The 12421-nt window shown below is 48.4% G+C and overlaps 1 protein-coding gene across 2 annotated transcripts in view; it reads right to left on the bottom strand.

The window, feature by feature from the left end:
* LOC140200381 (synaptosomal-associated protein 23-like) overlaps positions 1 to 12421 on the bottom strand; it is a 55204-nt gene that overhangs the window by 34822 nt on the left and 7961 nt on the right. For both annotated transcript variants that reach the window (XM_072263640.1, XM_072263648.1), the window contains exon 2: positions 796 to 869. In XM_072263640.1, the coding sequence (XP_072119741.1) occupies positions 796 to 869 (74 nt within the window). The remainder of the gene's footprint in view (positions 1 to 795; positions 870 to 12421) is intronic.

Genomic DNA, 12421 nt, shown 5'->3' with positions numbered 1-12421 from the left:
CTCTACTATCAACATCAAAGGGAAGTTTCCACAGGGGAGATTAGGTATCCTGTAGTGAGTAACTCATGCCACAACATCTTAAAACATCATGCCACTTAAGAAGCACAAGTCATGAGTACGATAAAACACTTCCCCTCTTGCCTGGTTGAGTGTAATCCCAATGACACTCAAAGAATCTCAAGCCACCATTCAGGAAAAGCAGCTACTGAAATGCATGTATCACCCTAAATATTCATTCCCACCATCAGAGGTACACAGTGGCTGCAGTGTGTATCAACTACAGAATACACTGCAGTAACTAGCCCAGGCTGACAGGACTTTAGCAGATTTCCACCTGTGATTCTTCCAAGTATGATATTATCCTGGTCCTTCATCACTATAGGTCCAAATCAGACTGAGGGGCACCATCAGGACGATGGCTCACCACCACTTTTTCAAGGGCAGTCAAATGGGCAAGGCCAGAATTGATTGACAGATATGTCCAACTCCTGAAAATAAATAAAACAAAATGAAACTATTGCTGCAAAGGCCAAGACAGAGTTTTGGCTTTTTTATCCAAGAAATTCTGGTGGAAAGTATATGTTTGAGGCAAGGTCTGTTGTAGTGGAGAGTAAATAATCAGCTGTCGCTCAGTTTGCTCTAGGACTAAAATTTCTAATAGGGAGGTCCACAATCTTTCCCTGCCTTAGGGCCTCAAAAAGTGGGAACAATTCAGGAAAAAGATAAATACGTTTACGTTTTTCCCTTCACAATTATTCATCAACTTCTAAATGAAATCCCACAGCTAGTACTCACCTCATCTGTCACCTGGTTGGCACGGTGCTGCAAATCTTGAGCAGACATTTCTGCCATGCTGACGTGGTTCACACCTGTCATGATGGAAGGTGAAACAAGATTAGACATAAACAGGTCTCTAATGTGCCAGGTATTCCACAGAAATTCACCAGCACATGAATATTCCAAACAACACCACCCTCTGCTCAAAAAGGCTTTCTAATCGAAGATCGTCCATTCATTTCACCACAGGAAGCACCAGTTGAAGAAAGGCCAAGGACCATCTTGATTATCTTTCCTTCCAGTCATTGGATAAGTCCTTACCAACTCATATGGGAAAAAAGTGACCACCCAACTCAACTTATTTTATCTAATTTCACTGATTTACAAGTCAACTGCCTACTTTCTCTCCAGATTTTTACCATATAAGATAAAGGGATTGACAGGGATAATAAATCAGCCTTGATGAAATGGCAGAGCAGAGACACTGACCTAATTCTGCTCTTGTGTTGTACATGAAGTTTAACCTGCAAATTTCGAAACTGTCCTACCATCCTATTATTACTTATTGATTACGCACCATCTGATACACACAACTTTAGAAATTATTTTGAAAATTTTTAAGCAGAAATACTGGATTAATCAAAGCCTACCCCCTCTGATAAGTTCAGAATTGCTCAAGTCATGTATCACACTGACAACAGATTTGTGGAACACATCAATTAGCTGTTTCTTTTCATGTTTACTTTAAATAGTAATATCAGGCAAAAACCTTGCGTTTGATATGGAGGGAATAAGACAGCACAGAAACAGGCCTTTTGACCCATCCTGTCCCTGCCGAACATCTAACCCCATATACTTGTACTTGGTCCACAGTTTTCCATGTTTTGGTCTGTCAACTACTTGTCTAGATGTGTCTTTAATATGAACACTTCTGTCTCCATCACTCCCTCAGTAAGTACATTTCCAGTTTGAACCATCTGCTGAATGAAAATAATATTGACTAAAATCATCTCTTCAATCTCCTCCCCCTTCCACTGACCATCACATTCCATATGTGCTGCCACTTATAGCGATTCCTTGAACTTGTACACCAGATCTTGTTCTCTGGTCCTCAGTACTGCCGAGTGCCCTGCTATTCATGGTTGTGCACTGCCCTTACTTGTCCTGGCGGTATGTGTTTCCCTGCATTGAAGAGGATTAAATTGCATTTACCATTGCTCTGCCCACCTTAATGACTAATATCATCCAGTCATCTACGACTATCCTCCTCACTATCAATTAACACCAAAGTTTTCGTGCAAGGATTCCAGCAATGATGTGGATTCCAGCCACAAACCAACTGTCCACCATTCTCTCTGACTCCTCTGGATCCAGTTTATCAATGTACAGTACTCTGGATCTGATGGACAAATCTACCTACTAGGACCTTGCCAAAGCTGAATGTAGTCCACATTAACCACATGACCCTCATGAATAGATTGTTACCTCTGAAAAATAGAAAATAATTAGTCACAAATTATCTACTCTTAGCAGCTATACTTGGAAAGGCCAAGGTGATGACATGATAAGATATAAAATAGTCTGTTTCTCAAGTGGTGTAAAAGATGGCGTAACTATCACCTAACAGCAATCGGTGAGAGCTTGCTGCACACCGACTGGACAACAACACCTCACTCTTTAAAGTAAATTTATTATCAAAGTACATACTGTGTACGTCACTATATACTACCCTGAGAGTCTGTTTCTTGCAGGCGTTCACAATAGAATCAATAAAAAACTACACACAAAAATTGACAAACGACCAATGTACAAAAGAAGACAACTGCAAATACAAAAGAAAATAACAGACAATAGTAAAAAATCAATATACAATAATAGGAATGATAGTTTTAGAGTCCTGGAAAATGAATCCGAGGTTGTGTAATCAGTTAAGGTCAGTGATTCTGGAGCCTAATGGTTGAAGGGCAATAACAATTTCTGAAGCTGGTGTTGTGGAATTTGAGACTCCTGTATCTTCTTGGATGCTGCTTTCCTGTGGCTGTGTTCCTTGCAGATATGTTCAATGGTGGGAGGGCCCCTCCTGTGATCATTTTTTTGTAGACTTCTCTTTGGCATTGGTGTTTCCATTCCAGGCCATGATGCATGATGCAGCCAGGATATTCTCCATGTGCATCTATAGAAGTTCGTCAAAGTTTGTCAAAATAAAAATGACTATGTTACATAATGCATAAAGATAATAACAAACTAGTATTTGTGGACCTTTCAGAAATCTGATGATCAAGAAGATAGAAGCTCTTCTTAAAGCATTGCAGGACACAGCGAAATTGAGTGAGAACTCACTTTTATCTGTGTATTAGATGGAAATTATTCTCCCTCCAGTTATGGGTGTGGCAGCAAGATTGGCAAATTGAATGTACAAATATCCCTAATTGTGCGACGCCAAGTGGATAGGGAGAACTACATGGAGTTTGTGCTGCTGTTTCTGAGTAGTGTCCCATACACAGTTATTCATTTCATTTTACATGTCCTTCCACTCCTCCCTCCCTCCAAGGGCAGTCAAGCTCAGATGCCACATACCACCTTTGCAAATAGCTGCACATCCACACTGTGCTCTACTTTACATATGCTCACAGGCAAATTTCAGAGTTTAATCAGTCAGCTTCACCAGTAAAACCTGTACTGCTCTGACCTCATCGGTACGCACAGGAGGCTACAGTACAGTGATGCATCCACCTTGATTACTGTAGGGCTGCTCTGCACTGAGCTGATTAAAAAAGTGTTCATTGGTGCATAACAGGTGAAGAGGAGGAGAGAGAGTGGAGAAAGTCTGCTGGCCACCCCCCAAGTACAGGAGGCGGAGAGCAGCAGAGACACACAGCTCCGGGAATCCGGGAGCAGAGCCATGGCCGGCACCCAGCAGCCCGAAGGGGAAGCAGCCCAGGAAGTCAACAACCTCCCAGGCTCAGAACCAGAACTGCCACACCCGGGGGAGTATGACCTGCAGTACCTGAGCCCACAGAAGGTGGAAAACTTCACAAAGGCGGTGGGCATGAAGGCTCAGGACTGCAAGGGTGAGGACGGACAGCAGCCGAAATAAAGGACTTACAATGATAGCAGACCATAAATTGGCGTGCTTGAACGTGCGCAGTTTGAAGAGTACTGGGCGATGCGTCAGCACGCTCCAGTACCTGGACACTGTAAAGGCCGACGTGACCTTCCTCCAGGAGTGCGGACTACCACACCTCCTGACCTACCGGGGGTGGTCACGGTGGTGGACCAAAGGCTTGTCTGTGTGGTCGGGAGGCAACGATTGTCGCGCTTCCGGCCTGAAGATCCTGCTATGGAGAGGCAACTTCTCAATCACCCAAGTTAAAGAGGTGGTTGCGGGGCGCCTCCCGGTAGCAGACATCAAATACCAGGGCACTCCGCTCCGGCTGATCAACGTGTACGCCTCCCCCGTGCGGAGTGAGCAGCTGGCCGTCTTCGAGCAGCTCCTGCAGCTGCTGGTTAAGTCCCAGCCGGTCGTTCTGGCCGGAGACTTCAACTGCACCATTGATGCGGCTGGACGATACGGCAGTGCCGACGGCAGGCTGGACAGTACCTGTAGACTTCTGAGGGAAACGGTGAAGACAGCCAAGCTGCGCGACGCCTTTGGCACCCCCACAGGAGCACAGCCACAAGCCACCTGGACACGATTGGACGGCTCAGCCCGCTCCTGGATCGACTTCCTCTTCTTGTCAGAGTCCCTCACGGTCAGGTCCACCGATGTCACGCTGGTGTCTTCTCTGACCATTGCCTTCTGAGAGCCACCTGTCACTTACGGGAGGACCAGAAGGCAGGCAAGGGGACGTGGAAGTTGAATGTAAAGCTGCTGACCCCAGAGAACATCGAGGAGCTAGGGAGGGAGTACACAGGTTGGAGAACCTTGAAAGCCTTCTTTGATTCCCCGGTTCACTGGTGGGAACCCATCAAGGAGAATATCAAGAGGTTCTTCATCCGCAAGGGTATCCAGAAAACAAGGCAGGAGCACAGGGAACTGCGTAAACACCAGACAGAGTTGCAGCAGCTTCTCCTTCTGCAGTCAAAGGGAGTGGATGTCAGGGAGGAATTGCGAGAGGTGAAGGGCCGGCAAGCCCCGCACCTCGCCGCCGAATCCTCCAAGGTCATCTTCCGATCAAGGGTCCAAACCGTGGAGCAGGACGAGATGTGCTCATGCTTCTTCTTCCAAAAGGTGCACAGGGGGAGCTCTGTGATCCACAACCTTAAGGAAGAGGACGGCTCAGTCGCGTCCGCACAGACCGACATACTGAGGATCTGCAAGTCCTTCTATGCCGGTCCGTACGACGAAAAGGCCACAGAATCCACAGCCTCCCGCAACTTCCTGTCATCTATCACGCAGGTCTTAGACAACGGCAAGCGGGAGAGTCTGGATCAGCCACTGACCCCTGGACGAGCTGACAGGCTCCATCCGTTCCTTTGAGTCGAGTAAGACTCCCAGAAACGACGGCTTACCGGCTGAGTTGTACTCGGCTCTGTGGAACTGGATGGACCCAGACCTGCTAGAAGTGTACAACGTTATGCTTCTGGCCAGCAGCATGTCAGAGTCCATGAGGAAGGGCATCATCACCCTCATCTACAAGCAGAAGGGGGAAAGAGAGGACATTAGAAATTGGAGGCCCATTTCTCTCCTGAATGTGGATTACAAGATCCTGTCCAAGGCTATTGCCAACAGGGACAGGTGATTTACCTGGACCAAACCTGTGCTGTACCAGGCAGGAAGATCTCAGACAGCCTCACGCTGCTGAGGGACACCATCGCCTACGTGCAGGACAGGGGGGTGGACGCCTGCCTGGTCAGCTTGGACCAGGAGAAAGCCTTCAGCAGGATATCGCACACGTTCATGGCGGATGTGCTCTCCAAAATGGGATTTGGGGAGGGAATCTGGAAGTGGATCAGACTGCTCTACACAGACATCCGTAGTGCAGTCTAGGTCAACGGGTGGGAAACAGACAGCTTCCTCATCAGGTCTGGAGTCAGGCAGGGCTGTCCCCTCTCCCCTGTCTTGTTTGTCTGCTGCATAGAACCCTTTGCGGAAGCCATCAGGAGGGATGAGGGCATAAGAGGGGTGACGCTGCCAGGCAGTGGAGGGACCCAAGTGAAAACCTCCCTGTACATGGACAACGTCACCGTCTTCTGCTCTGATCCGAGGTGAGTTCGCAGGTTGATTGGCACCTGTGAACAGCTCGAGCTAGCGTCGGGGGCCAGGATCAACCACATGAAGAGTGAAGCCATGCTCTTCGGCAACTGGCCCGACCGATCCAGCGTCCCCTTCACCATCAGGTCTGACCACGTGAAGGTGTTAGGGATCTGGTTTGGAGGGGCCGAGGCGTGCAAGAAGAACTGGCAGGAGCGGACTGCCAAGGTGAAACAGAAACTGGGACTGTTGGGAGGGCACTCCCTGTTGATAACGGGCAAGAACCTGGTCATCAGATGTGAGGTGCTCTCAGGGCTGCTGTACTTGGCGCAGGTGTGGCCCGTCCCCCGCTCCGAACAGCTTGGAAATCACCTGCGCTGTCTTCAGATTCGTCTGGGGATCCAAGATGGAGCAGGTGAGACGAACCGTCATGCACAAGTCCCTGGACAGTGGGGGCAAGAACGTCCCCAATGTCGCCCTCACCCTGATGGCCAGCTTCATATGTGGCTGCATCAGGTTGTGTATAGAACCCAGGTATGTGGGCACCAAGTACCACTATGTGCCCAGGTTCTACCTGTCGCCCTGACTACGAAGGATGGGTCTGGCCCCACTCCCGCGCAACGCCCCAATCAGCTGGTCGTTGCTGCCATACCTGTCCTTCGTAGAAAAGTTCTTCCAGGAGAACGCCTTTAACCACAGGGCCATCAGGCAGTGGTCAGCACGTAATGTCCTGCAGGCACTGCAGGAGAAGAACGTGATGGACACAGTGGAGTGGTTCCCTGAGCAGACCGTCCAGTTCATCTGGCAAAATGCTTCATCGCCAGATCTCACCAACAGGCACCAGGACCTTGCCTGGCTGGCGGTGAGAGGGGCCCTCCCAGTCAGATCCCTCCTGTACGCCCGGAACGTCGTCTCCGCACCCCACTGCCCACGGGAGGACTGCAGAGGAGGAGGAGTCTGTGACCCACCTCTTTACGCACTGTCAGTTCACAGAGAGGGTGTGGAGGAGGATGGATGGGCTAGTGTCACGTTTCATCCCCAGCAGCTGCGCAACAGAGGACTCTCTGATCTATGGGCTGTTCCCGGGGACACACACGGAGACCAACATCCAGTTCTGTTGGCAGATCATCAACTCGGTGAAAGACGCTCTTTGGTCAGCCCGAAACTTGATGGTCTACCAGCACATGGAGATGTCCGTGGGAGAATGCTGCCGACTGGCACATTCTCGGCTACAGGAGTTCGTGCTGAGGGACGCACTGGAACTCGGTGCAGCCACCACAAGGGCCCGGTGGGGAAGGACCATGGTATAGGTTTCTTCACCCGCGGGAGTGGGAGGGGTCGGGTGGCGGGGAGTATACCCCTCAACAATGATGTGGTAAGGTGAACAACTGGAGTGCCACGTGGGTGGCCGTAAGTATGGATATGTACTGACTATAATGGAAACATACGTAAAGGATGGGAAGTTATTGAATGGTTGATTGTATATAATTTTATTTTTGAATAAAGTATATTTTGAAATAAAAAAAACCTGTTGTAAGATTCTGACACTATCAGCTGACTGCACCAACAGGACATTCCTTAGATGATTAAAGATAACCAATAATCCGAGCTGTTGTTATACTCAAGATGTCTGAAACGTAATTGTGCTGTACATAGATTAAAATGGGAATCCACTGCCTGTGTCATCACTGAGCCATGCACACAACTAGGTTATCATTTCGTTACCTGAACAAGACTGTGGATGCTGGAAATTTGAAACAGAAGAAAGTACTGGAAGCACTCAGGTAAAGCAGCATTCATAGAAAGAGAAAACAAACTGACTTTCTGGGTCTGAGACATGAAAGTCAGCAGATGGAAGAAAGCATGCATATTAATGTTACAGAGAGGGGAGTAGGAGAGAACAGAGGGAATGCTTGTGACAGTGTGGAGACCATAGTTGGCAAGGTAACACTTTTAATTCGGACACAAGAGACTCTTGATGCTGGAATCTGGAACAACAACCTGCTGGAGGAACAATGGACAGCTGCATTTTGGGCTGAGACCCTGCCATCCCAAATCCAGATGAAAGGTCTGAACCCAAAATGTTGACTTCCCTTTACCCTCTTCCCTCAAAAGATACTCTCCTTTGAGAGCTGCAGGTTTTTGTATACTTGCGACTTACTTTTTTTAAAATATGAAATGTTGGCAGTTTCTGTGCTCAGTGGAGGTTTCTTTCCATCAATTCCCCTCCAGTATTTTCTGTGCACTTTCACAAGTATTCTAATTTCTGGTATGCATACAAAGTTTACTCTTCCACTAACTCCCACCTTGCCTTCCTGAGTGTCAGTCTGTGCAGGAGCTATGGCCAAGTCTTGGCCAGGCAACAATGAAGGCGCACCGACATCTTGGTGCTGTCTGAGGAACAGTAACACATGCACAAAGGTGGCAGCTCGGGGGGTGGGGGGAGAGATCCACTTTAAGAGTCTGAGGGGGCTTCCACCAAGTCCTTCACTTTCCAGTGAAAAACGCTGTACCTACTGACCTGTGAGTCCACAGTTCTCTCAACCTCCACACTCTACCCATTGCGTCTACAGTCAGTGTTACACAGCATGGAAAAAGGCTTTTTCGCCCAACTTGTCCATACGATATATTCCTGAGCTAGCCTGCAGTTGACCAACATCCCTCTAAACCTTTCCTATCCACGTACCCATCAAAATGTCTTTTAAACAAAGTTAATGTACCTACCTCTACTACTTCCTCTGGCAGCTCATTCCAAACAATGACCGCCATCTGGGTGAAAAAGTTGCCCTTCAGGTTCCTAACGTATATTTTCTCTCTAACCTTAAACCGATGCCTTCCAGTTCCTGATTTTCCAACCCGAGCATAAAGAACGTGCATTCATCCCATCTCTGCCCCTACGATTTTATACACCTGTATAAGATCACCCCTTGTTCTCCTAAGCTCTGTTGAAAAAATGTCCCAACCTCTCTCAATAATTCAGTCCCTATGTCTTGAACAACAGCAACGTATGCATGGCTTGATGATGGATGCTGCTTTCCCGAGACAGCGCTCCTTGTAGATGTGTTCAATTGTAGGGAGAGCTTTACCCATGACAGACTAGTCCGTATCCACTACTTTGTCTAGGATTTTATGTTCAAAGGCATTGGTGTTTCCATAGCAGTGCGAGGCAGCCAGTGTTCACCACACATCTATGGAAGTTTAACATTGATCATGTGCTGAATGGTTCACTATTCCTGGAAAGGCCAAGGCATATTGTTTGGGACAGGAACTGTGCAGTTGCTGTCTACATTTTACCAGTGCTAACAATAAACCCAGGATGCTGATGAGACAGCAGCCCTTAAGTTACTTGTTTTCACACATTGAAGGTGGAAGCATTGCATACCTGTTGATTGAACACAACAGCCTTTTCTCTAAATTCTCCTTCAGTCGCTAACACTGTAAAAGAGACCCGATTAGGGTTACCAAGTGGCTAAACTCAGCAAGGCATTGGACAAAGTCCTGCATGGAAGATTTTATTTGTTATTATTGTCGTGGCCATACATACCCAAGGTGTAAGTGCCATTAAAATTAGCTGTTTGCAGCAACAAATATATTACAAACATGACAGATACATTACATAAACTTGTACATTAGAGATAGAAACACAAAAGTTTGTTGTGTAACATGGTTGAATTTAATGAACACCCACCACATTCAAGTGTTTATCCAGGTTTGATTTACAGCCTGAAACTGTTTACCACAAAAGTCTTGGGTGCACCTTGTGCACTGCATTTAAATGATTGCTCCTGAGCCTGAAGATTGAAGGTGGAAGCATTGTATTCCTGTTGGTTGGACACAACAGCCTGTAATTATTTTCCAATCGCTTGTGTAATGTCAGTGCACTGCTGGAATCAACTTTTGCAAGTTCCTGCCGTGATTTGCCATGCCCCAATTTAGAGCTTGCACCTCTGGATCAGATTTCTCAATTTCCATGACTAAAATCCCCCCACCCACCACTCATATCTCAGTAACTTAGTCACTAAAGTGCCCCCCACTGACCCTTCAGTCACTAAAGTGCCCCCCACTGACCCCTCAGTCACTGAAGTGCCCCACCACTGACACCTGTCACTGAAGTGCCCCCCACTGACCCCTCAGTCACTAAAGAGCCCCCCACTAACCCCTCGGTCACTAAAGTGCCCCACCACTGACATCTGTCACTGAAGTGCCCCACCACTGACATCTGTCACTGAAGTGCCCCCCACTGACCCCTCAGTCACTAAAGAGCCCCCCACTGACCCCTCAGTCACTAAAGTGCTCCCCACTGACCCCTCAGTCACTAAAGTGCCCCCCACTGACCCCTCAGTCACTGAAGTGCCCCCCACTGACCCCTCAGTCACTAAAGAGCCCCCCACTGACCCCTCTGTCACTAAAGTGCCCCCCCACTGACACCTGTCACTGAAGTGCCCCCCACTTACCCCTCAGTCACTAAAGAGCCCCCCACTGACCCCTCAGTCACTAAAGAGCCCCCCACTGACCCCTCAGTCACTAAAGTGCCCCCCACTGACCCCTCAGTCACTAAAAAGCCCCCCACCGACCCCTCAGTCACTAAAGAGCCCCCCACCGACCCCTCAGTCACTGAAGTGCCCCCCACCGACCCCTCAGTCACTAAAGTGCCCCCCACCGACCCCTCAGTCACTAAAGTGCCCCCACCGACCCCTCAGTCACTAAACAGACCCCCACTGACACCTGTCACTGAAGTGCCCCCCCACCAACCCCTCAGTCACTAAAGTGCCCCCCACCGACCCCTCAGTCACTAAAGTGCCCCCCACTGACACCTGTCACTGAAGTGCTCCCCGCTGACCCCTCAGTCACTAAAGAGCTCCCCACTGACCCCTCAGTCACTAAAGAGCCCCCCACTGACCCCTCAGTCACTAAAGTGCCCCCCACTGACCCCTCAGTCACTAAAGTGCCCCCCGCTGACCCCTCAGTCACTAAAGAGCCCCCCACTGACCCCTCAGTCACTAAAGTGCCCCCACTGACCTCTCAGTCCCTAAAGAGCCCCCCACTGACATCTGTCACTGAAGTGCCCCCCCACCGACCCCTCAGTCACTAAAGTGCCCCCCACTGACCCCTCAGTCACTAAAGAGCCCCCCCACTGACCCTCAGTCACTAAAGAGCCCACCCACTGACCCCTCAGTCACTAAAGAGCCCCCCCACCGATCCCTCAGTCACTAAAGAGCCCCCCCACTGACCCCTCAGTCACTAAAGAGCCCCCCCCCCCCCACTGACCCCTCAGACACTTGAAATGCAGTTTCCCAAGAGCAGGTCCAACTTTGCACTGTCTCTGGGCATTCTAGTTACATGTCTGAGGAAACTTTCCTGGGCACATTTAACAAATTCAACATACCCAAGCCCTGAACACTATGGTAGTCCCAGTCCATATCATCCCTACTATGACAGCTCAGTCTTTCCTGCAACTTCCTGTAATCTTCCTGCATACTTGCTCTTCTGATTCTTGTTAGCTATAGTACAATCAAAACAAGTTAATCAGCCCCTTATTTCTCAGCTCCAAAAGTCCCCATTGCATGATCCTTCAGCAAGTTTATTTCAGACTGTGGTCATGATGTTCTCCTTAACAAGAAATGTATCTCACTCTCTTCCACCTCTATTCCACCTATAGCACCCATACACTGGAATACTTAGCTGCTAATCATGTTCCTCCCCTAGCCACATTTCTGTATGTCAATAATATCCCAGTCCAATGTAGTTTTCTATGTCCTGAGTTCATTCACCTTCGTCATCAGAGCTCTTGAACTGAAATAAAAGCAACTGAATCCAACAGTCCTTCATCACTCCTAACCCTGCTGCTGTCCTTCATATCTACCGACCTTACTGTCGTTGAATTTCACTTCAACTTCCAACCTTCCAGCCGCCTCACTTTTCCTTTGGATTCCTCATACTTGTCAAACTACAGTAAGCCTTCCTAGTAGCTGTAGCCAATCTGTTACTCATGATTATCTGTGGCTGATGTATCCCAAGTTGGAGATGGAGAATCCAGGAAGGGAAGTCAGATGTATGAAGGCTGGCGGGGGGGGGGGGGGGGGGGGGGGGGTGGAAATTGGCATCAGAAGTAATGAAGTGTTCAGGTTCTTTAAGAGTGCAGGAATAAACAACACAATTAATGTACTGGAAAGAGAGGTGGTAGAGTGGGCCTAGGGTGCTTTGAAACAAAGACTGGTCCACATATTCCACACAAAAAAACACAGGTGTAGCATGGGCCCCCTGTTGTATCTTTGATCTGGAGAATGTGAGTGGAGTTGTTTGTTTTGAGAATGAGTTCTGCCAGGTGAATGTGTGTTGGTGAAGGGGAAATGAAAGGGTCTCTACTTGAATCAGTGTGATTTTGGGGTGGGAGGGGGCTCAATCTGACCTGCATTGTCCAGGATGTTGTAAAAAAGGATTGTACATTCA

Source organism: Mobula birostris, chromosome 1 (genome assembly GCF_030028105.1).
Source record: "Mobula birostris isolate sMobBir1 chromosome 1, sMobBir1.hap1, whole genome shotgun sequence".
Lineage (NCBI taxonomy): Eukaryota > Metazoa > Chordata > Chondrichthyes > Myliobatiformes > Myliobatidae > Mobula > Mobula birostris.
This window is presented reverse-complemented; position numbering and strand designations above follow the sequence as displayed.